At 34.3% G+C, this 26,577-nt stretch overlaps 1 protein-coding gene across 5 annotated transcripts in view; it reads right to left on the bottom strand.

Annotated features, from left to right (window-relative positions):
* Positions 1 to 4,849: 4,849 nt before the first annotated feature.
* The window catches only part of LOC142353662 (gamma-aminobutyric acid receptor subunit beta-3-like), a 171,889-nt gene continuing 150,161 nt past the window's right edge, over positions 4,850 to 26,577 (bottom strand). For all 5 annotated transcript variants that reach the window (XM_075405959.1, XM_075405960.1, XM_075405962.1 and 2 more), the window contains one exon: positions 4,850 to 5,726. In XM_075405959.1, coding sequence (XP_075262074.1) covers positions 5,355 to 5,726 — 372 coding nt within the window. In that variant the 3' untranslated portion in view covers positions 4,850 to 5,354. The remainder of the gene's footprint in view (positions 5,727 to 26,577) is intronic.

Below are 26,577 nucleotides of genomic sequence, written 5' to 3'. Positions count from 1 at the left end.
TTTAACACACGGACAAGATTACAAAACTTGCAATTTTTTCAATTTTTTTGTCTTGATTTATTGTCATTATTCAGGTTTTGCAGTCTAACAGCAAATCTTGAATGGGGTTTGATAATAAGTCACTGAAAAATATATTTTTTTGGCCACGGATTAGTTTTCAATTTTTATCACTAATTTTAGCAGTTTGTTTATGCAACTTGCAATGTTTTTTTTTGAATTTTGTCATTTTTTAGGTTTCTCCAGCCTCAACAGCCAGATAACCTCCTCTAGGGTTTCAATATAGGTAACTGCATAGCTTCTAGAGGTAATGGAATGTTTTTTAAGATTTTCATATCAGCAATTTTTTAAAGAAAATGCAATTTCAAGTTTTTTTGAATCTTTTTTACTATCATGTTTTTTGGCACCAGGGGCCTAGGGACCTCCTCCAAGGTTTGATGATAAACTGTCGCATAGTTTCTTTTGCAGAGTAAATGGAATGGTTATCAATATTTTAATGACTCCATTTTTAGCAATTTTTTGATTAAAATTTAGTTTTAAAAGTTTCGGAAAATTATTATCATGTTGCAAGTTTATGGATCTTTATGAGCCAGTGAAACTATTTAAAGCTTGAAATAGGGATAGTGGATCTCTGTTGAGGCAATGAAATGGTCTAGAAAATTTTAATATCTTGAATTTTAGCAAGATTTTGTTGAATTTTGCGATTGATTTCACTCCAGAGAGAAAAAATTAATTTTGAACATTTTCACTGCGAAATCTGGAAGCTTTTTAAATTTTGCAATATTGCAAATTTTTCAAGTATCAGTTTTTTACTGATTTGATTTATTTGATTTTACAATTTGATTTATTTACTTACAAGGCTAGAAAACTAAAAGTTAAGAGTCGAATCAAGCTAAAGCTAGCCTCACTAAACCATGGCTAGCTACTGACGAAGCCAACCGCTCGCCGGTCGTTCGAGAGCAATTCGCCCGACGTTAGTCGGTTATCTTTATTTTTCACTTGTTCTGTCCCTTGATACCATTAATAACATGTCTCATTTGTTCCTAATAAGGCAGAAATCATACTTATTAATGGTACGATTTCATGGCTGTCATATAAAAGTTTGTAACGTATTTTCAAATTTTGACAATATTTGTTGTACTTTTTCGTTGTCCCAGCATTAAATCTAATTAGGGAGTGATATCATAATAGTTTTTTTCGTTAGAAATGTTTCATTTCAAAGCTGATGCCTTTTCTCTGACTTTGAAACTAATTGTTTTTAGAAGAATTGTTTTCAGAACTAATTCTCATGACCGGTCCGATCGTCTAATAAGGATGCTTTAATCAATCAATTTTTCGTTTCAGTTTAAAATTTTTGATGCTTTTGACATTTAAGCTGTTCGTTTGTCAAAAAGTTTTTTGTGAATTCTTGTGCTCGTTTTTGTCGATCTTTTTTTGCTGTTTTATCATTTAATCTCATTAATGACTAGCCTCATCGGATGCTAGTGAAGAATGAGTTAGAAGAGACAATAATTCAAGTCCCTAGCTATTGGTCTTTGCGACTTTCATCTGGGAAGATCTTATTTTTATTTAATTTCATTTTTTGGGAAGATCTTATTTCTAGAAAGTTTGAGCGCTTTTTTGAGTTTTTGCAAAAATTGGTCGTATTTATGTTATCAGTATTTGTCTTGTCATGTAGTCCTCTTTGTGACAGATGGCGTTAGTTTTTAATAAAGTATAAACAAAATCTAATCAGAAGCTTGAGGACATAGTAGTATTTTTTCGTTATGAAACGTTCTTTCCAAAAAATAAACATCCCTTTATCTCAAAATAACAGTTCTTATTGGCCCCCTAGCACAGGGTAACTTTGGCCAGATTAACATTTTTACTGAGTGAAATACTTTGTTTTTATTTTTGTGCGTCTTACCGTTTTGTCTTTTGCCTTTGCTTTTTTGCCCTGACATTCGTAGTTCTAATGTCCATTTTTCCGCCAATAGAACTACTAAAAAAGACCCTTTAGAGTGCTATCTTATGCTCTAGTTAACGATTTTGGAATGTGTTGTAGAGGTTCACTTGTTTTGACGCCACTGACTGTGAAAGATGATCTGGTTTTCGCCAATTTCTGTAGTGTTTGTCTTTTTTGCTTTGATTACCGCACGGTTGTTGTATTATGTACTCATTCTAAGTATGCAGCGGGTCATTTTTTAATAACTTGTTCTGTTGAGTGATGTTGGAAAACTAGGTCAACACTAGGTCTTGGAAAAGAAAATTTTCTATTTGTTTTCAGATTTTGTTAATTTATGGTGTTTTTAACATGGTGTTGTTAACATATGGTGTTTTTGTTGACAGTCTTCTTTCAATTCTACAGATTGTAGGGAATAAAGTTTACCCAAGAAGTTTTCTCGAACATCTAGTACGATTTAGTACTGCGCACGTATAAACGCTAGTCTTTTTTAAAAAAATCAGCATTGAATCATTAAGATATCAGTTGTATTAGTCATATCAGACTTGAATTGCATTTGGAAAGTCTCAACCAACTTTTCAATAATATTTTTAATTAATAGCTGCCCTCATCTTCTCAGCCGGCTATTATAGCGCTCCTATTTTTTTTTTTACTTCGTCGAATAAAAAAATGTTTCGCTTTACCTCATTTTAACGCTTTTTCAACATTTTGCGTGAAATCTTTTTGACTTCTCTAGGCTAGTTTCTCTCTTCTCTCATTCTGCTCAATTGATTTTGAACATCAGTTGCTCAGCAAAGAAATTCAAAATAAACAGAGTCAGTATAAAAAAATTGAAGTCAGAAGTAGAAACGGGATAAACCCATAAAGCCCAATTTCAGATGACCGCTATTTTAACATCGTTCCTATAAGTCTTAGTTACCATCTCTAATGCTTATTGGTATTGATAGTAACCCTGTAGCCTCTCTCTAAGAAACAGAAGTATGTTCAACTACGAAATGTCATCAAAATAAATCGGACTTGAAAAATGTTTTTGTACAAAAAATCTTTTTTTTCAATATCTTCTATTCTTTCGATCCTAATCATGCTTATTGGAATCAACGGCGGCTATTTTCCGGCAATCTGCCGGGTATGTTTTTATCGTGACACGATTTTCACATTTATTTTTGGCCTCTCTTCCAGGTGCTATAAAATGATGCCATAAGCATACCAAATACTAAGTTAGCATCCTGGGAGGCTATTTGGCCAAATTGGCCCAATTTTAGGGTTTTTCGGGAGGATTTCTAAACCGTATTGTAGCCGTTTAAGCCCATTTTTGAATGGATTTTTACGAAGTTTTCGTTTTCAGATAGCTGAAATGTCAACATGAAGGTTGAGATTCATAGTAAAATGGCGTTTTTTGGCTAGTTTCGACGTGTCCTCGGCTATTTAGACGTTTTTGCGGCCATTATTGGTGATTTACCGTTCACTTTTAAATTAAAATTGGTGCCGGTCTGGCAAGTAAAGAATCAGAATTTGTGAAAGTCTGGCCATTGTAAAATCAGAATTGGCGCAAGTCTGGCGAGAAAAAAACCAGTTTTTGTGCAAGTAGTAAAAAAAAAATGGCACTTTTTCAAAATCAGATTTTCCTTTTTCGAGTCGTTCCTGGACAGTTTCTATTTGGCATGTTTTTTTTTCGGTTGCAAAGAAGAAAATTTGCTATGAAATTCGCTTTTCATCTCCTGCATGTTTAAATTCCCCTGCAAATTCCTCAGCCTTTTTTTGTAGGACAGAGGCTTGTCTGAAATCAGCTCCAAAAGTATTTAATTTTTCAACGATCTATAGTGCCTTTGACCGAGAAAATATCGGACAGTTGCAGTTTGAAATGTGCAGTGGAACGCAACAAAAATTCTGGAAATTGAAAGTTTTTTTATTAATGAAGATTAAAATTGCGCAAGAACAATTACAATCTTAAATCATAGATTTCAGAACAAAAACTGGTGCTGGAAATAAAAATAATCATATAGACAAGGCCCAAAATTGGCTAAAGTATAATTTGAAGTGCAAATATTTGGGGCATCCGGAAAGTAAAACAAATCATTTGTTGTCTACATATTCCGGTCTTCTTTCATTGCACAGGTAAGAGGAGGTAAGAGTCCTCTTTGAAATGGATATTTTGCGAATGCCAATCTGTGTTCATGTTCGCTGCTGTTTAGTTTTTGATGGCTGATTTTACGCTCTGAGGACTGAATTTCGCTACAGCTTCAAATTATTGGGTGACAATGTTCTAAACAAGATTGCGTAAATAGTTTCATTTATGCCATGTGGTTTCGGAGAGGAGTACATGATGACAGATTTCAGACCATTGTGGTTCAGATGATTCGTTAAAAGTTATAAAATGTGTCATAATGTCTGTATGATTTTTTTATTTCCAGCACCAGTTTTTGTTCTGAAATCTATAGGATTTAAGATTGCAATTGTTCAATAAAAAACTTTCAATTTCTAGAATTTTTGTTGCGTTAAAAGCGTTATTTTCACTGCACATTTCAAACTGCAACTGTCCGATATTTTATAGTTCAAGGGCACTATAGCACTATTTCTCAGCCATGCTTTTTTTAATCGTCGTTCCAAAGGACGTTTGACGCAATTAATTTGTAAACGTGTTTTATGCTAAATAATTGCTTGACCGTTTTTGCGCTTTTGTTTTAGAACATTCTTTGACTTCGTGAGTTTTCACGTTTGAATTCATTTTTGGGTGATCTAAGTGGATTCTATACCGCTCACAATAGCTATTATATTAGCCACAAACTTGATTGCAGAAAGAAAAATTAATTGTGAGCGGTAGAGAATCAACGCCATTTTAGCTGTGGTTAAGAACTGGCATCCTGGAGGTCCGGGGTTCACCGTTAGTCGGCTAATGATATTAATTTGAAATTCTCTAAAAAGTCTCAATTATTACGATTATCAAATTACACAGTATTCAAAATTGCATTGTCTATTGGATTGCACTGTTGCGAAACAATTTTGATATGACACCGCTAAAAATCGGATTTACTAGCTCCTCTTTAATTGTACGTTACTTGACCCTATTCCATCTAAGCCCTAGTAAAAAGAACTCATAACCCGCGACCCATGCAAAAACTCTTGCACACTTAACGGGGGGGGGGGGGGGTGTAATGGAAAGAGGGAAAGAGGCCAATATCTTTGGAACTGTTTCCTCTGTGATTGGAAAGACTTCTGTACATAACTCTCAATTTTGACAACCTGTTAGAAAATGAGGTAATTGGTTCACCAGGAGAACTTTTAGCTATTTCCACTAATGACGATTTCCACCAATTTATTAAAAGTGTCACAATCTAACGGCCGGGGGAAAAGCCGATTTTTTGATCAGTTGGTAAAGGGGTAAAAAGGAAACAGTCCATTTTTCTGTCTACTGAATTTAAGATGTCAAGTCTAAGCGTGAGGAGGCTTTCCTGGCCTGATGGATGAACAAAATCCAGTAGAAAACATTAAAAATAAAGAATGTAAGAGGAAATGTCACTCGGGAGAAAATATCAATTCGTGGAGCACTGACGTAACACTCGCACGTGATCGTCGAATTGTTTTCGTGATGAGGTCTGCTCTGTGATTGGTCAGTTGTCTCGTACGTGAACTGGACGTCTGAGCCGGTCGAGGGGCTGGTGTTGGCGTTTCCGTTGGATCTGGAATCACTGCTCTTCTGGAACGGGCTAAAGCCCTGCTGGTTGAGCTGTTGGTGTTCTGGTGATTTGGAAATGCTGGCTTTCTGATGGCTCTCAGAAGTGTAACCATCCTTAAAAAAGATAGCTGTTTCACAAACAAAAGCAAGAAGTGCGCCCATTTTTTAAATATACCCTTTTTGATTGTCGTTTTCCGAAATCGGGTAAAATATTTTGCACTAAGAATTTCCCAAAAACGAACGACTAACAATAATTGCAAAATATCTTTAAAAATTGATTTCACCGTATTTGATAGCTAGAGTGGCCATTTCGACACTACTGACAAGCAAACACTGTTGAAAAAGTGCAAATATTATGAACTGACTTGCTCAGTGTGTACTACTTTAGATTCTTATTTGAAGAATGGTCATACTTTTTGTAGTGGCCGGATACCTCAATAGTCAATTTCGGGCTCCTTTTTTTGTTAGCTACATGAATATCCCGAAATCCAGTCATTCTAGATCGATAATGATATCTTATTCAAATAATACTTCTAATAGAATTGAGTTTGTTCCGCTAATTTTGTTGAGAAATAATGAATTGAAGTTGATAATTATCTTTTGAACCCAGTTAAAACTATAGAAAGCAATTGCTATAATTCACCAAAAAATTTGATGCTGCAATCCTTATGACAATAATTTCTTCACATAAATATGGTTACATTATTGTTGAACATATTATCTCTATCTCAGGCACAATATCAATCGTCTGCAGCTTATAAGTCTGAAGCGTCACAAATAATCGCCTATTAGTTTGATTTCCGATCGGTTGATTTTATATATTTCACAATTTTGAACAGACACTCAATTTTTTTCATTTATTTTTCTTTGAGCTATACTTAGGGCAAAATTATTGATTTTTTAAAATTCTTTGATCCCTCATAATACGGTTTTTCAACTGATCTGATCTGTGATCTTCTATACCAATTGTTTCAACAATTTATCAATTAGGGGGAATATATATATATATATATATATATATATATATATATATATGCAAGGCCGGTTTTTTCTAAGGACCACAAATTAAGGTATCTCCTGAAGGAAAGAAAGTTTTTCTTTCCTTCAGGAGATACCTTAATTTGTGGTCCTTAGGAAAAATTTTTCATCGTATGTTAAGAAAGGGGAGCTATTAAAAAACTTGAAGAAAAACAATAAAAGGAAAAAAATATTACAACTTTGTTGTGGTTAAATTGTTAATCACGAATAGGCTGTAATTTTGGTATCATGTTCAGATAGCGGTTTCATAAAACTTAGCGGTTTCTTCAATAATCAATTCTTTTTGAGGTTTTTCTTCCATTTGGCCAAATTTTAATCTATTCTTGCAATTTTTGTAATTCCGCTTTCTTTGGGAATTGAAACGACCCTTTTTGCTCCAATTATGTTAAAGTTACCAGAGGGTTAAGTGAAAGTTACCAGAGGGTGAAGTGTTTCTGTGTTATAAAACAATGTTTTGCTCGGGAAAAGCGACACAAAATTGTGATACTTAATTTAATTTTAGCCAATTTCTTGCAGTTTTTCAATTTTTTGTCATAAATAGAAAAATTTGTGAGCCTGCGATGGCTCAACCATTTCAGCTCAAATAAATTGAAGGTTTTAATCGCAAAGAAAACATTTGCTGTTAGGTATACTTGTATTATAACAAGCAATAATTTAAGTTTTTCTTATTTTCGGTTCAGTTGTTTTTTTAAGAACAAGGTTTCTTTTCACACGAAAATGGTTGTACAATCATTGAATAGACTATGTCTATATCAGGCACAGTATCAATTGTCTGGAGCTTAGGTAACAGCTAGCCGAGTATTAGTTTGATATCCGATTGATTAATTTGACGGTTCTCACGATATTGAACCGACACTAAGAAATTGTTTTTCACATATTCTTCTTCGAACTATTCGTTGGACAAAATTGTTCAATCTTCTTTTTTGTTGCCTTTTATTTACGGTTTTTCAAATGATCTGATTTCTATCTATCTATCTATTCTAATTTATCTAACGTTTTATCAAGTTGGGGGTTTTTCAAACTTTTGTCAAAAATAGGAAGACTTGAGCCTGGGATTGCCCAATTATTACTGTCTGAATAAACTGAAGGTTTCAATTGCATAGAAGATAAAGAAAAATTTTGCTGTAAGCGGTACTTTTCTAACAAGGAATCATTGGGTTTTTCTAATTTTCAGATCACTTGGTTTTTTGAGAACAAGTTTTCTCTCTGCCTAATTTTTAAACTGCCGAAGTACCAGTGTTAAAAAACTTTGTCTTTACAGAGAAGACTGTTCGAGTTGTTTCCCGATCATCCACTGATGATTTTTTTAAAATTTGTTGTACCTTTGATCATGTGGTCCTCATAAATCACGACTTGGACGTCTAGTTGCTGACTTACGTCACTGACTGTTTCTACTGAAAAGAAATGTGGCTGATTCTTCGATTGAATTACGCAATTTATTGAATACTGACAAATTTGAAAGAGGTAAGAAACGAGATTAGCTAAAAAGGCTTAGTCATTAGGTCAGAGCGATAAAATTTCATTTTGGTGATATCTAGTCATGTTTTAAACCAAATTGACGTTAATTTAGAAATTGAATGAATTATTTTTATGAATCAAACAGAAGCTGCACACCCAATAAGAACAGTTTTTAATCTTGGACAAATGTTTGAGTTGTTATTTTCTTCTTTTGTCTGTCTGTAAGCGTAGAAAAGACGCTAACTATTTCAAAATGGAAAAGAGGAAATTTTTTTAGTTCTTTTTTTCTTTTCAGCTCCTAAATTAACATTTGGGACAATTAAAGTTTGAGACATTTAAAGTTGTTTATATTATATTAATCGTTTCCTACTTTTAAAACCTTTAAGGCAGTCGGCTGCCTTAAAAAATTATAAACTGTTCGTTTCGAACATTTGTTTTATATGGTATTCGTTAAATCACAACTACGATAGAGAACCAAACGTGTCATGCAATAAATAACACCTAACTACAATTATTCATTCAAAAGTAATATTTGGGACACTGCTCCGCGACTGCCTACCTTTACTCATTGAATGCGATTCGCATAGAAAACCACTTAAATTTTAGCTAATGTGATTGTCATGGCATAAAAAATGAATAACTGAATTTTGCATTCCTATTTAAGATTAAAGCTTTATTATCAGTTAAGCAGTGAAAATTTTAATAGAAAGCGTAAAGGGTTAAGACTGTTAAAAAACTGCAATTCACCCTTTGAATTGACAATCTGAGTTAACACTGAAATTGTGGTGAAGGTACTCAATGAGGTCAGTAAATTGTTTTGTACAACATTTCCATCCGTATGAGATTTAAAAACTTTGTTAATTACTTTGAATAAACAGCTCGTATTGAGAAGTATTAAAATTGTAATAAGTTAAAAATGTGTAAAAAGATCTTGGCAAAATAAGAGCGATAAAATAATTTATGAGAAAAAAAAATGCAAAATTAATTTTAATATTTAGAAGAGTAATTGACGCCCTAAAAACTAGGTCAAATTAAGTATAAATCTCAAAGATTTGAGATTAGAATTCATTTCCGAAAACGTTGGGTCATTTATGAACTCATTCCAGAAATGTTTTTTTTGTATTTTATTGGCAAGCCCGCTTTTTGGGCGAATTGCCTCATGACGAGTGAAAAATTGTACGTTCATTCATTCATTCATTTTAACACCAAGGATGCTAGCTTGAGTTCATGGAATGCTAGAAGCTTTTATTTAACAAAGTCGATACTTTATGAGGAATTCTACTGGTATAATCAGTGTTTACTCTTGGGATTAGTGGTCCTCTAAAATTTGGTTCTTTTGAAACATTCTTTTATCCCCCCGTTGTTTATTTAGAGTAACTAGAAAGGATTTTTAAGACCTGAAAAAACATAATTGGTAGTGCAGACGATTTAAAACAAGAGCTTGCAGTAAAACCAATCTATTTTTTCTGGAAATGTGATACTGGTGGAGTAAATGACCGTTATACCAACAAAAATTTTTCGGAAGACATTTTCATTGGAAGACATTTTTATCGGAAGACTACAGTCAAAATAAAAAAATTGTCTCGAGTCTGTACATCAGTTACCAACTGTTCCTTCAACTTTGTTCTTTTTACGGGCCCTCAAAAACAATGAATCCGGTTTTTTTTACGTTCAACGCATATGTCTGGAGAAGAATCAGTTTAGCAATGCGTTCTTCAGGATGTAATTTTGGTTCAAAAATTGTTTTTCCACAGCGAAAAAAAGTGTCATCAGCCTACTGGATTCTGTTAGAGGTCACATAATTATCATGTTTCATATTGTTTACATATACGTTGAGGAGCAGTGGACCCAGCACACCTGTGGTACTCCAAGGTTAAACCGTATCAAACTTGATTCATACTTCGAGAATTTGACTTTGAACACGGTTTTCTAAATAAACTTTGAAAATTGTTCTTACTTATTCACTAAGTCCTAAAAATTTAGTTTCGTGTAGAAGAATGGAATGATATCGAATCAAAGCTTTGGCTAGGTCTAAAAAGCTCCGGTAACGATTTTTGTTATCATATCTGATTATTTCAGTGCAATATAGAAGAGCTTCTGTAGTTGACACTTTTTTCTATCCAACTGTTAGTGCAAGCAACTTATCATTCTCTAAATAAGCTATCAGCTGATTTAGAGTAGAAGGATTTTTTGCTAGATCTCCTGAAGAGAAAACTTCATCATATAGTTTATCGGATCTTAAGGATTAACTTTTTCGAAAAAAGACATCACATCTAGGATATTGTTTTTGGCTTGTATACGTTTCCCATTGATATGCAAGCATAAATTTGTTTCTTCGAATAGCATATGGTTTCTTTTGGTGGGAATTAATTTGATTTTGAGCCTTCACACCATTTTATGAGTTCATTCAGTTTTTCTTAGATTTTGCTGAGTTAAAAGTTCCTGGTGCGTGATGTGGATTACAATGCAAAGTGATTTGCTAATTAAGCTGGAGTGTTTTCTGTTACAAGACATAAAATAGGATAGTATTGTCACCAAGAGGCTCCCTTGGGGGTACACTAGCTTTGCTTTACTGAGGAACGTCGGACATAGGGATGATTTCTGTAATCAATTTTGTGAACTCTCCAGACCGCTTCGAATGTTTATTCGATATCGAGGAAAAGAAGTTCAACCAATTCTGACAACTGGTTTGATTTACTTAAGTGCTGAGTCGATACGATCAGACTATCAATCGCACATTTCTTTGCTCTATATACACTTTGTCTTTCGTTTGGTTTGTTCACAATATCTCAAGACAAGGTTTTTCGCAACAAGTTTAGAGAGACATTGACATGACAGTTGGTAATGCTTACGGTCTCAATTTTCTCTTTTATCTCAGTATTTTGGAGGTTTTGTAAGCTCTATAAATTGCGGTTCCATCCAGGTATGTTAAATGAGAGTTTTTTACTGGGCTTGAAAAAGTCAGCCAAATATGGTTTAATAAAGTGGTGAGTAGATACGGTCGGACAATCAGTTGCGCATTTTTTTTGCTTCATATGCACTTTATCTTTCGCCAAATAATTTGGTTGATCACAATGTCTCAAGACAAGGTTCTTTGCAACAAATTTAGACAGACATTTACAGGGCAGTTGGTAAGGCTAATGGTCTCCAATTTTCAGCTTTATCTCGGTTTTTGAGGTTTTGTGAGCATTATAAATTGCGATTCCTTCCAGATATGTAAAAGGAGATTTGTTGACTGAGCTTGAAAATCTCAGCCAAATATGATTTAGTTAAGTGCTGAATCGATAAGATCAGACTAACAGTTGCGGATTTTTTTGCTTCGCATGCATTTTATCTTTCGCCAAATAAATTTGGTTGATCACAAGTTCTCAAGACAAGGTTCTTCGCAACAAGTTTAGACAGACATTTACAAGGCAGTTGGTAAGGCTAATTGTCTTGTAATTTTCAGCTTTATCTCTATGTTTCTGAGGTTCTGTAAGCTTTATAAATTGCGATTCCTTGCAGATATGTAAAACGAGAATTGCTGACTGAGCTTGAGAATGTCAGCCAAATATGATTTAAGTGCTGAATTGATACGATGAGACTATCAGTTGCGCATTTCTTTGCTGTATTTGCACTTCGACTTTCGCCAAATATCTTTTGTTTGTTTTCGATGTCTCAAGACAAGCTTGTTGGCAACAATTTTAGACAGAAAGCAGTGGGTAAGTTTAATGTTTTCCAATTGTTAGCTTTATCTCTATGTTTTTGAGGTTTTGTAAGCACTATAAATTTCTATTCCTTCCAGATATGTAAAACGAGAGTTGTTGACTGAGCTTGAAAATGTCAGCCAAACAAGATTTATTTAAGTGCGAATCGATACGATTAGACTATCAGTTGCGCATTTTTTTGCTTCATATGAACTTTATCTTTCGCCAAATAACTTTGGTTGTTCACAATTTTTCAAGACAAGGTTATTCGCATTAAGTTTAGACAGACATTTAAAAAACAGTTGGTTAGGCGAATGGTCTCCAATTTTCAGCTTTGTCTCTAGGTGTTTTGAGGTTTTGTAAGCATTGTATATTGCTAATCCTTTCAGAAATGTAAAACGAGAGTTGTTCACTGAGCTTGAAATTGTCAGCCAAATATGATTTATTAAAGAGCTGAATGGATACGATCAGACTATTAGTTGCGCATTTCTTTGCTTTATATGCAATTTGTCTTTCGCCAAATAATTTTGGTTGTTCATAAGTTCTCAAGTTAAGGTTCTTCGCAAGAAGTTTAGACAGGCAATTATAAGACAGTTGGTAAGGCTAATGGTCTCCAATTTTCAGCTTTATCTCTATGTTTTTGAAGTTTTGTAAGCATTATAAACTGCGATTCCTTCCAGATATGTAAAAGGAGATTTGTTGACTGAGCTTGAAAATGTCAGCCAAATATGATTTATTTAAGTGCTGAATCGATACGATCAGACTATTAGTTGCGCATTTCTTGGCTTTATATGCACTTTATGTTTCGCCAAATAACTTTGGTTGTTCACAATGTTTCAAGACAAGATTCTTCGCAACAAGTTTAGGCAGACATTTAAAAAACAGTTGGTAAGGCGAATGGTCTGCAATTTTCAGCTTTATCTCTATGTTTTTGAGGTTTTGTAAGCATTATATATTGCTAATCTTTCCACAAATGCAAAACGAGAGTTGTTCATTGAGCTTGAAATTGTCAGCCAAATATGATTTATTAAAGAGCTGAATGGATACGATCAGACTATTAGTTGCGCATTTCTTTGCTTTATATGCAATTTCGTCTATCGCCAAATAATTTTGGTTGTTCATAAGTTCTCAAGACAAGGTTCTTCGGTTCATGTTTAGACAGACATTTACAAGGCAGTTGGTAAGTATAATTGTCTCCAATTTTTATCTTTATCTCTATGTTTTTGAGGTTTTGTAAGCATTATAAACTGCGATTCCTTCCAGATATGTAAAACGAGGTTGCTGACTGAGCTTAAAAATGTCAGCCAAATATGATTTATTTAAGTGCTGAATCGATACGATCAGACTATTAGTTGCGCATTTTTTCGCTTTATATGCAGTTTGTCTTTCGCCAAATAACTTTGGTTGTTCATAAGTTCTCAAGACAAGGTTCTTCGCAACAAGTTTAGACAGACATTTACAAGGCAGTTGGTAAGGCTAATTATCGTGTAATTGTCAGCTTTATCTCTATGTTTTTGAGGTTCTGTAAGCTTTATAAATTGCGATTCCTTCCAGATATCTAAAACAAGAGTTGCTGACTGAGCTTGAAAATGTCAGCCAAATATGATTTATTTAAGTGCTGAATCGATAAGATCAGACCATCAGTTGCGCATTTTTTTTGCTTCGTATGCACTTTATCTTTCGCCAAATAAATTTGGTTGATCACAAGGTCTCAAGACAAGGTTCTTCGCAACAAGTTTAGACAGACACTTAAAAGACAGTTGGTAAGGCTAATGGTCTCCAATTTTCAACTTTATCTATGTTTTTGAGGTTTTGTAAGCATTATAAACTGCGATTCCTTCCAGATATGTAAAAGGAGAGTTGTTGCCTGAGCTTGAAAATCTCAGCCAAATATGATTTATTTAAGTGCTGAATCGATAAGATCAGACTATCAGTTGCGGATTTTTTTGCTTCGCATGCATTTTATCTTTCGCCAAATAAATTTGGTTGTTCACAAAGTCTCAAGACAAGATTCTTCGCAACAAGTTTAGACAGACACTTAAAAGACAGTTGGTAAGGCTAATGGTCTCCAATTTTCAACTTTATCTCTATGTTTTTGAGGTTTTGTAAGCATTATAAACTGCGATTCCTTCCAGATATGTAAAAGGAGATTTGTTGACTGAGCTTGAAAATCTCAGCCAAATATGATTTATTTAAGTGCTGAGTCGATACGATCAGACTATCAGTTGCGCATTTCTTTGAATTATATGCACTTTATCTTTCGCCAAATAACGTTGGTTGTTCACAATGTTTAAAGACAAGGATCTTCGCAACAAGTTTAGACAGACTAACAAAAGACAGTTGGTAAGGCGAGTGGTCTCCAATTGTCAGCTTTATCTCTATGTTTTTGAGGTTCTGTAAGCTTTATAAATTGCGATTCCTTCCAGATATCTAAAACAAGAGTTGCTGACTGAGCTTGAAAATGTCAGCCAAATATGATTTATTTAAGTGCTGAATCGATACGATCAGACTATCAGTTGCGCATTTCTTTGAATTATATGCACTTTATCTTTCGCCAAATAACGTTGGTTGTTCACAATGTTTAAAGACAAGGATCTTCGCAACAAGTTTAGACAGACTAACAAAAGACAGTTGGTAAGGCGAGTGGTCTCCAATTGTCAGCTTTATCTCTATGTTTTTGAGGTTCTGTAAGCTTTATAAATTGCGATTCCTTCCAGATATCTAAAACAAGAGTTGCTGACTGAGCTTGAAAATGTCAGCCAAATATGATTTATTTAAGTGCTGAATCGATACGATCAGACTATCAGTTGCGCATTTCTTTGAATTATATGCACTTTATCTTTCGCCAAATAACGTTGGTTGTTCACAATGTTTAAAGACAAGGATCTTCGCAACAAGTTTAGACAGACTAACAAAAGACAGTTGGTAAGGCGAGTGGTCTCCAATTGTCAGCTTTATCTCTATGTTTTTGAGGTTCTGTAAGCTTTATAAATTGCGATTCCTTCCAGATATCTAAAACAAGAGTTGCTGACTGAGCTTGAAAATGTCAGCCAAATATGATTTATTTAAGTGCTGAATCGATAAGATCAGACTATCAGTTGCGCATTTTTTTTGCTTCGTATGCACTTTATCTTTCGCCAAATAAATTTGGTTGTTCATAAGTTCTCAAGACAAGGTTCTTTGCAACAAGTTTAGACAGACATTTACAAGGCAGTTGGTAGGGCTAATTGTCTTGTAATTTTCAGCTTTTTCTCTATGTTTTTTAGGTTTTTTAAGCATTATAAATTGCGATTCCTTCCAGGTATGTAAAGCGAGATTTGTTGAAAGCTTGAAAATGTCAGCCAAAAATGAATTATTTAAGTGCTGAATCGATACGATCAGACAATCAGTTGCGCATTTTTTTTGCTCTATATGCACTTTATCTTTCGCCAAATAAATTTGGTTGTTCATAAGTTCTCAAGACAAGGTTCTTTGCAACAAGTTTAGACAGACATTTACAAGGCAGTTGGTAAGGCTAATTGTCTTGTAATTTTCAGCTTTATCTCTATGTTTCTGAGGTTCTGTAAGCTTTATAAATTGCGATTCCTTGCAGATGTGTAAAACGAGAATTGCTGACTGAGCTTGAGAATGTCAGCCAAATATGATTTATTTAAGTGCTGAATCGATACGATCAGACTATCAGTTGCGCATTTCTTTGCTTTATATGCACTTTGTCTTTCGCCAAATGACTTTGGTTGTTCATAAGTTCTCAAGACAAAGTTCTTCGCAAGAACTTCAGACAGACATTTACAAGGCAGTTTCTAAGGCTATTTGACTTGTAATTTTCAGCTTTATCTCTATGTTTTTGAAGTTTTGTAAGCATTATAAACTGCGATTCCTTCCAGATATGTAAAAGGAGATTTGTTGACTGAGCTTGAGAATGTCAGCCAAATATGATTTATTTAAGTGCTGAATCCATACGATCAGACTATTAGTTGCGCATTTCTTGGCTTTATATGCACTTTATCTTTCGCCAAATAACTTTGGTTGTTCACAATGTTTCAAGACAAGGTTCTTCGCAACAAGTTTAGACAGACATTTAAAAAACAGTTGGTAAGGCGAATGGTCTGCAATTTTCAGCTTTATCTCTATGTTTTTGAGGTTTTGTAAGCATTATATATTGCTAATCATTCCACAAATGCAAAACGAGAGTTGTTCATTGAGCTTGAAATTGTCAGCCAAATATGATTTATTAAAGAGCTGAATGGATACGATCAGACTATTAGTTGCGAATTTCTTTGCTTTATATGCAATTTCCTCTATCGCCAAATAATTTTGGTTGTTCATGAGTTCTCAAGACAAGGTTCTTCGGTTCATGTTTAGACAGACATTTACAAGGCAGTTGGTAAGTATAATTGTCTCCAATTTTTATCTTTATCTCTATGTTTTTGAGGTTTTGTAAGCATTATAAACTGCGATTCCTTCCAGATATGTAAAACGAGATTTGCTGACTGAGCTTAAAAATGTCAGCCAAATATGATTTATTTAAGTGCTGAATCGATACGATCAGACTATTAGTTGCGCATTTTTTCACTTTATATGCAGTTTGTCTTTCGCCAAATAACTTTGGTTGTTCATAAGTTCTCAAGACAAGGTTCTTCGCAACAAGTTTAGACAGACATTTACAAGGCAGTTGGTAAGGCTAATTATCGTGTAATTGTCAGCTTTATCTCTATGTTTTGAGGTTCTGTAAGCATTATAAACTGCGATTCCTTCCAGATATGTAAAACGAGATTTGCTGACTGAGCTTAAAAATGTCAGCCAAATATGATTTATTTAAGTGCTGAATCGATAAGATCAGACTATCAGTTGCGCATTTTTTTTGCTTCGTATGCACTTTATCTTTCGCCAAATAAATTTGGTTGATCACAAGGTCTCAAGACAAGGTTCTTCGCAACAAGTTTAGACAGACATTTAAAAGACAGTTGGTAAGGCTAATGGTCTCCAATTTTCAACTTTATCTATGTTTTTGAGGTTTTGTAAGCATTATAAACTGCGATTCCTTCCAGATATGTAAAACGAGATTTGCTGACTGAGCTTAAAAATGTCAGCCAAATATGATTTATTTAAGTGCTGAATCGATAAGATCAGACTATCAGTTGCGCATTTTTTTGCTTCGTATGCACTTTATCTTTGGCCAAATAAATTTGGTTGATCACAAGGTCTCAAGACAAGGTTCTTCGCAACAAGTTTAGACAGACATTTAAAAGACAGTTGGTAAGGCTAATGGTCTCCAATTTTCAACTTTATCTATGTTTTTGAGGTTTTGTAAGCATTATAAACTGCGATTCCTTCCAGATATGTAAAAGGAGATTTGTTGACTGAGCTTGAAAATCTCAGCCAAATATGATTTATTTAAGTGCTGAATCGATAAGATCAGACTATCAGTTGCGGATTTTTTTGCTTCGCATGCATTTTATCTTTCGCCAAATAAATTTGGTTGTTCACAAAGTCTCAAGACAAGATTCTTCGCAACAAGTTTAGACAGACACTTAAAAGACAGTTGGTAAGGCTAATGGTCTCCAATTTTCAACTTTATCTCTATGTTTTTGAGGTTTTGTAAGCATTATAAACTGCGATTCCTTCCAGATATGTAAAAGGAGATTTGTTGACTGAGCTTGAAAATCTCAGCCAAATATGATTTATTTAAGTGCTGAGTCGATACGATCAGACTATCAGTTGCACATTTCTTTGAATTATATGCACTTTATCTTTCGCCAAATAAATTTGGTTGTTCATAAGTTCTCAAGACAAGGTTCTTTGCAACAAGTTTAGACAGACATTTACAAGGCAGTTGGTAAGGCTAATTGTCTTGTAATTTTCAGCTTTATCTCTATGTTTCTGAGGTTCTGTAAGCTTTATAAATTGCGATTCCTTGCAGTTATGTAAAACGAGAATTGCTGACTGAGCTTGAGAATGTCAGCCAAATATGATTTATTTAAGTGCTGAATCGATACGATCAGACTATCAGTTGCGCATTTCTTTGCTTTATATGCACTTTGTCTTTCGCCAAATGATTTTGGTTGTTCATAAGTTCTCAGGACAAAGTTCTTCGCAAGAACTTCAGACAGACATTTACAAGGCAGTTTCTAAGGCTATTTGACTTGTAATTTTCAGCTTTATCTCTATGTTTTTGAGGTTCTGTAAGCTTTATAAATTGCGACTCCTTCTAGATATGTAAACGAGAGTTGTTGACTGAGCTCGGAAATGTCAGCCAAATATGATTTATTGAAGTGCCGAATCGATACGATCAGACTATCAGTTGGGCATCTCTATACTTTATATGCACTTTATCTTTCGCCAAGTAACTTTGGTCGATCACAATGTCTCAAGACAAGGTTCTTCGCAACAAGTTTAGACAGACATTTACAAGGCAGTTGGTAAGGCGAATGGTCTCCAATTTGCAGCCTTATATCTATGTTTTTTTGAGGTTTTGTAAGCAATCTAAATTGCAATACCATTCAGATATGTAAACCGAGAGTTGTTGACTGAGCTTGAAGTTGTCAGCCAAATATGATTTATTAAAGAGCTGAATGGATACGATCAGACTATCAGTTGCGAATTTCTTTGCTTTATATGCACTTTGTCTTTCCCCCTATAATTTTGGTTGTTCATAAGTTCTCAAGACAAGGTTCTTCGCAACAAGTTTAGACAGACATTTACAAGGAAATTGATAGGGCTATTTCTCTTGTAATTTTCAGTTTTATCTCTATGTTTTTGAGGTTCTGTAAGCTTTATAAATTGCGACTCCTTCTAGATATGTAATCGAGAGTTGTTGACTGAGCTCGGAAATGTCAGCCAAATATGATTTATTTAAGTATTGAATCGATACGATCAGACTATCAGTTGGGCATTTCTATACTTTATATGCACTTTATCCTTCGCCAAATAACTTTGGTTGATCACAATGTCTCAAGACAAGGTTCTTCGCAACAAGTTTAGACAGACATTTATAAGACAGTTGGTAAGGCTAATGGTCTCCAATTTTCAGCTTTATCTCTATGTTTTTGAGGTTTTGTAAGCATTATAAACTGTGATTCCTTCCAGATATGCAAAAAAGAGATTTTTTGACTGAGCTTGAAAATATCAGCCAAATATGAATTATGTGCTGAATCGATACGATCAGAATAATAGTTGCGCATTTCTTTGCTTTATGGTCACTATCTTTCGCCAAATAACTTTGGTTGATCACAATTTCTCACGACAAGGTTATTCGCAACAAGTTTAGGCAGACATTTACAAGGCAGTTGGTAAGGCGAAAGGTCTTCAATTTTCAGCCTTATCTCTATGTTTTTTGAGATTTTGTAAGCAATATAAATTGCGATACCTTCCAAATATGTAAAACGAGAGTTGTTGGTTGAGCCTAAAAATGTCAGCCACATATGATTTACTTAAGCGCTGAATCGATAAGATCAGACTATCAGTTGCGCATTTTTTTTTGCTTCATATGCACTTTATCTTTTGCCAAATTTTTTTGGTTGATCACAATGTCTCAAGACAAACAATGTTCTTCGCAACAAGTTTAGACAGACACTTAAAAGACAGTTGGTAAGGCTAACGGTCTCCAATTTTCAGCTTTATCTCTATGTTTTTGAGGTTTTGTAAGCATTATAAACTGTTATTCCTTCCACATATGTAAAAAGGAGATTTTTCGACTGAGCTTGAAAATGTCAGCCAAATATGAATTATTTAAGTGCTGAATCGATTCGATCAGAATATTAGTTGCGCATTTCTTTGCTTTATAGTCACTTCATCTTCCGCCAAATAACTTTGGTTGATCAGAATTTCTCACGACAAGGTTATTCGCAACAAGTTTAGGCAGACATTTACAAGGCAGTTGGTAAAGCAAAAAGTCTTCAATTTTCAGCCTTATCTCTATGTTTTTTGAGATTTTGTAAGCAATATAAATTGCGATACCTTCCAGATATGTAAAACGAGAGTTGTTGGTTGAGCCTAAAAATGTCAGCCACATATGATTTACTTAAGTACTGAATCGATAAGATCAGACTACCAGTTGCGCATTTTTTTGCTTCATATGCACTTTATCTTTTGCCAAGTATTTTTGGTTGATCACAATGTCTCACGACGAACAATGTTCTTCGCAACAAGTTTAGACATACATTTATGAGACAGTTGGTAAGGCTAACGGTCTCCAATTTTCAGCTTTATCGCTATGTTTTCGAGGTGCTGTAAGCAGTATGAATTGCGATTTCTTCCAGATTTGTAATACAAAAGTTGTTGACTGAGCTTGAAAATGTCAGCCAAGTATGATTTATTTAAGTGCTGAATCGATACGATCAGAACATCAGTTGCGCATTTTTTTGCTCTATATGCACTTTATCTTTCGCCAACTAACTTGATTACCATGTCTCAAGACAAGGTTCTTCGCAACAAGTTTAGACAGACATTAATAAGACAGTTCGTAAGGCTAAGGGTCTCCACTTTTCTTCTTTATCTCTATGTTTGAGGTTTTGTAAGCAAAATAAATTGCGATACCTTCCAGATATGTAAAACAAGAGTTGTTTACTGAGCTTGAAAATGTCAGCCGAATATGATTTATTGAAGTGCTGAATCGATACGAAATAAGTTTGGTTGATCACAAAGTCTCAAGACAAGGTTCTTTGCAACAAGTTCAGACAGGCATTTATAAGACAGTTGATAAGGCAAATGGTCTCCAATTTTCAGCTTTTTCTCTATGTTTTTTAGGTTTTTTAAGCATTATAAATTGCGATTCCTTCCAGGTATGTAAAACGAGATTTGTTGAAAGCTTGAAATTGTCAGCCAAAAATGATTTATTTAAGTGCTGAATCGATACGATCAGACAATCAGTTGCGCATTTTTTTTTGCTCTATATGCACTTTATTCTTCGCCAACTAACTTTGGTTGATCACAATGTCTCAAGACACGGCTCTTCGCAACAAGTTTAGACACGGCTCTTCTCTAAGTTTTGAGGTTTTGTAAGCATTATAAATTGCGATTCCTTCCAGATATGTAAAACGATAGTTGTTGACTGAGCTTGAAAATGTCAGCCAAATATGATTTATTTAAGTGCCGAATCGATACGATCAGACTATCAGTTGCACATTTCTTTGCTTTATATGCACTTTATCTTTCGCCAAATAACGTTGGTTGTTCACAATGTTTAAAGACAAGGATCTTCGCAACAAGTTTAGACAGACTAACAAAAGACAGTTGGTAAGGCGAGTGGTCTCCAATTTTCAGCTTTATTTCTGTTTTTGAGGTTCTGTAAGCATTACAAACTGTGATTCCCTCCACATATGTAAAACGAGTGTTGTTGATTGAGATTAAAAATGTCGGCCAAATATGAATTACTTAAGTGCTGAGTTGACACCATCAGACTATCAGTTGCGCATTTTTTTGTTCTATTTTCACTTTGTCTTTCGCCAGATAACTTTGGTTTGTTCACAATGTCTCAAAACAAAGCCCTTTGCAAAAACTTTAGATAGACATTTACAAGGCAGTTGGTAAGGCTAATGGTCTCCATGTTTTAGAGCTTTATTTCTGTTTTTGAGGTTCTGTAAGCAAATTAAATGGCGATTCCTTCCAGATATGTAAAACAAGAGTTGATGACTGAGCTTGAAAATGTCATCCAAATTTGTTTTACGTAAGTGCTGAATCGATACGATCAGAATACCAGTTGCGCATTTATTTGCTTTATATGCACTTTATCGCCAAATAACTTTGATCACAATGTCTCAAGACAAGGTTCTTTGCAACAAGTTCAGGCAGGCATTTATAAGACAGTTGATAAGGCAAATGGTCTCCAATTTTCAGCTTTTTCTCTATGTTTTTTAGGTTTTTTAAGCATTATAAATTGCGACTCCTTCCAGGTATGTAAAACGAGATTTGTTGAAAGCTTGAAATTGTCAGCCAAAAATGATTTATTTAAATGCTGAATCGATACGATCAGAATACCAGTTGCGCATTTATTTGCTTTATATGCACTTTATCGCCAAATAACTTTGATCACAATGTCTCAAGACAAGGTTCTTTGCAACAAGTTCAGACAGGCATTTATAAGACAGTTGATAAGGCAAATTGTCTCCAATTTTCAGCTTTTTCTCTATGTTTTTTAGGTTTTTAAGCATTATAAATTGCGATTCCTTCCAGGTATGTAAAGCGAGATTTGTTGAAAGCATGAAAATGTCAGCCAAATATGAATTATTTAAGTGCTGAGTTGACACCATCAGACAAACAGTTGCGCATTTTTTTTGCTCTATATGCACTTTATTCTTCGCCAACTAACTTTGGTTGATCACAATGTCTCAAGACACGGCTCTTCGAAACAAGTTTAGACACGGCTCTTCTCTAAGTTTTGAGGTTTTTTGTAAGCATTATAAATTGCAATTCCTTCCAGATATGTAAAACGAGGGTTGTTGACTGAGCTTGAAAATTTCAGCCAAATATGAGTTATTTAAGTGCCGAATCGATACGATCAGACTATCAGTTGCACATTTCTTTGCTTTATATGCACTTTATCTTTCGCCAAATAACGTTGGTTGTTCACAATGTTTCAAGACAAGATTCTTCGCAACAAGTTTAGACAGACTAACAAAAGACAGTTGGTAAGGCGAGTGGTCTCCAATTTTCAGCTTTATCTCTGTTTTTGAGGTTCTGTAAGCATTACAAACTGTGATTCCCTCCACATATGTAAAACGAGTGTTGTTGATTGAGATTAAAAATGTCGCCCAAATATGAATTACCTAAGTGCTGAGTTGACACCATCAGACTATCAGTTGCGCATTTTTTTTTGTTCTATTTTCACTTTGTCTTTCGCCAGATAACTTTGGTTTGTTCACAATGTCTCAACACAAAGCCCTTTGCAAAAACTTTAGATAGACATTTACAAGGCAGTTGGTAAGGCTAATGGTCTCCATGTTTTCGAGCTTTATTTCTGTTTTTGAGGTTCTGTAAGCAAATTAAATGGCGATTCCTTCCAGATATGTAAAACAAGAGTTGATGACTGAGCTTGAAAATGTCATCCAAATTTGGTTTACGTAAGTGCTGAATCGATACGATCAGAATACCAGTTCCGCATTTATTTGCTTTATATGCACTTTATCGCCAAATAACTTTGGTTGATCACAATGTCTCAAGACAAGGCTTTTTGCAACAAGTTTAGACATTTATAATACAGTTCGCTAGGCTAATGGTGTCCAGTTTTCAACTTAATCAATGTTTTTGAGGTTTTGTAAGCATTATAAATTGCGATTCCTTCCAGATATGTAAAATGAGAGTTGTTGACTGAGCTTGAAAATGTCAGCCAAATAAGATAAGTGCCGAATCGATACGATCAGACTATCAGCTGCACATTTCTTTGCTTTATATTCTTTACTTTATCTTTGGCCAAATAAATTTGGTTGTTCACAATGTTTCAAGACAAGGTTCTTCACAACAAGTTAAGACAGACATTTGCAAGGCTGTCTTTCTCCCAATTATCAGCTTTATCTCTATGTTTTTGAGGTTCCTTAAGCATTATAAACTACGATTCCTTCTACATGCGTAAAACGAGTTGTTGACTGAGCTTTATTATGTCGGCCTAATGTAATTTACTTATGTGCTGAGTCGATACGATCAGACTATCAGTTGTTCATTTTTTGCTCTTCATGCACTTTGTCTTTCGCCAAATAACTTTGGTTGGTTCACAATGTTTCAAGACAAAGTTCATCGCAACAAGTTTATACAGACATTTAAAAGACAGTTGGTAAGGCGAGTGGTCTCCAATTTTCAGCTTTATCTCTGTTTTTGAGGTTCTGTAAGCATTACAAACTGTGATTCCTTCCACATTAGTAAAACGAGACGTTGACTGAGCTTAAAAATATCGGCCAAATATGAATTACTTAAGTGCTGAGTCAACATGATCAGACAATCAGTTGCGCATTTTTTTGCTCTATATGCACTTTGTCTTTCGCTAAATAAGTTTGGTTGATCACAATGTCTCAAGACAAGGTTCTTTGCAACAAGTTCAGACAGACATTTATAAGACAGTTGAAAAGGCGAATGGTCTCCAATTTTCAGCCTTTTCTCTATTTTTTTTAGGTTTTTTAAGCATTATAAACTGCGATTCCTTCCAGGTATGTAAAACGAGATTTGTTGAAAGCTTGAAATTGTCAGCCAAAAACGATTTATTTAAATGCTGAATCGATACGATCAGACTATCAGTTGCGCATTTCTTTGCTTTTTGTGCACTTTGTCTTTTTCCAAATAACTTTTGTTGTTCACAAGTTCTCAAGACAAGGTTCTTTGCAACAAGTTTAGACAGACATTTATAAGACAGTTGATAAGGCGAATGGTCTCCAATTTTTAGCTTTTTCTCTATGTTTTTTAGGTTTTGTAAGCATTATAAATTCCTTCCAGGTATGTAAAGCGAGATTTGTTAAAGCTTGAAAATGTCAGCCAAAAATGAATTATTTAAGTGCTGAATCGATACGATCAGACAATCAGTAGCGCATTTTTTTTGCTCTAGATGCACTTTATTCTTCGCCAACTAACTTTGGTTGATCACAATGTCTCAAGACAAGGTTATTTGCAACAAGTTCAAACAGACATTTATAAGACAGTTGATAAGGCGAATTGTCTCCAATTTTCAGCTTTTTCTCTATGTTTTTTTAGGTTTTTTAAGCATTATAAATTGCGATTCCTTCCAGGTATGTAAAACGAGATTTGTTGAAAGCTTGAACTTGTCAGCCAAAAACGATTTATTTAAATGCTGAATCGATACGATCAGACTATCAGTTGCGCATTTCTTTGCTTTTTATGCACTTTGTCTTTTTCCAAATAACTTTTGTTGTTCACAAGTTCTCAAGACAAGGTTCTTTGCAACAAGTTTAGACAGACCTTTGTAAGACAATTGATAAGGCGAATGGTCTCCAATTTTTAGCTTTTTCTCTATGTTTTTTAGGTTTTGTAAGCATTATAAATTCCTTCCAGGTATGTAAAGCGAGATTTGTTAAAGCTTGAAAATGTCAGCCAAAAATGAATTATTTAAGTGCTGAATCGATACGATCAGACAATCAGTAGCGCATTTTTTTTGCTCTAGATGCACTTTATTCTTCGCCAACTAACTTTGGTTGATCACAATGTCTCAAGACAAGGTTATTTGCAACAAGTTCAAACAGACATTTATAAGACAGTTGATAAGGCGAATTGTCTCCAATTTTCAGCTTTTTCTCTATGTTTTTTTAGGTTTTTTAAGCATTATAAATTGCGATTCCTTCCAGGTATGTAAAACGAGATTTGTTGAAAGCTTGAACTTGTCAGCCAAAAACGATTTATTTAAATGCTGAATCGATACGATCAGACTATCAGTTGCGCATTTCTTTGCTTTTTATGCACTTTGTCTTTTTCCAAATAACTTTTGTTGTTCACAAGTTCTCAAGACAAGGTTCTTTGCAACAAGTTTAGACAGACCTTTGTAAGACAATTGATAAGGCGAATGGTCTCCAATTTTTAGCTTTTTCTCTATGTTTTTTAGGTTTTGTAAGCATTATAAATTCCTTCCAGGTATGTAAAGCGAGATTTGTTGAAAGCTTGAAAATGTCAGCCAAAAATGAATTATTTAAGTGCTGAATCGATACGATCAGACAATCAGTTGCGCATTTTTTTTTGCTCTATATGCACTTTATTCTTCGCCAACTAATTTTGGTTGATCACAATGTCTCAAGACACGGTTCTTCGCAACAAGTTTAGACAGACATTAATAAGACAGTTGGTAAGGCTAATGGTCTCCAATTTTCATCTTCATCGCTAAGTTTTGAGGTTTTGTAAGCATTATAAATTCCTTCCAGGTATGTAAAGCGAGATTTGTTGAAAACTTGAAAATGTCAGCCAAAAATGAATTATTTAAGTGCTGAATCGATACGATCAGACAATCAGTTGCGCATTTTTTTTTGCTCTATATGCACTTTATTCTTCGCCAACTAACTTTGGTTGATCACAATGTCTCAAGACACGGTTCTTTGCAACAAGTTTAGACAGACATTTATAAGACAGTTGATAAGGCGAATGGTCTCCAATTTTTAGCTTTTCCTCTATGTTTTTTTAGGTTTTGTAAGCATTATAAATTCCTTTCAGGTATGTAAAGCGAGATCTGTTGAAAGCTTGAAAATGTCAGCCAAAAATGAATTATTTAAGTGCTGAATGGATACGATCAGACAATCAGTTGAGCATTTTTTTTTGCTCTATATGCACTTTATTCTTCGCCAACTAACTTTGGTTGATCACAATGTCTCAAGACAAGGTTCTTTGCAACAAGTTCAGACAGACATTTATAAGACAGTTGATAAGGCGAATGTTCTCCAATTTTCAGCTTTTTCTCTATGTTTTTTAGGTTTTTTAAGCATTATAAATTGCGATTCCTTCCAGGTATGTAAAACGAGATTTGTTGAAAGCTTGAAATTTTCAGCCAAAAACGATTTATTTAAATGCTGAATCGATACGATCAGACTATCAGTTGCGCATTTCTTTGCTTTTTATGCATTTTGTCTTTTTCCAAACAATTTTTGTTGTTCACAAGTTCTCAAGACAAGGTTTTTTGCAACAAGTTTAGACAGACATTTATAAGACAGTTGATAAGGCGAATGGTCTCCAATTTTTAGCTTTTTCTCTATGTTTTTTAGGTTTTGTAAGCATTATAAAATCCTTCCAGGTATGTAAAGCGAGATTTGTTGAAAGCTTGAAAATGTCAGCCAAAAATGAATTATTTAAGTGCTGAATCGATACGA

This window comes from Convolutriloba macropyga, chromosome 14 (assembly GCF_964194025.1).
Source record: "Convolutriloba macropyga chromosome 14, txConMacr16.3, whole genome shotgun sequence".
Classification (NCBI taxonomy): Eukaryota; Metazoa; Xenacoelomorpha; order Acoela; family Convolutidae; genus Convolutriloba; species Convolutriloba macropyga.
The sequence above is the reverse complement of the archived record's forward strand: the minus strand, read 5'-3'. Positions and strand labels throughout refer to the sequence as shown.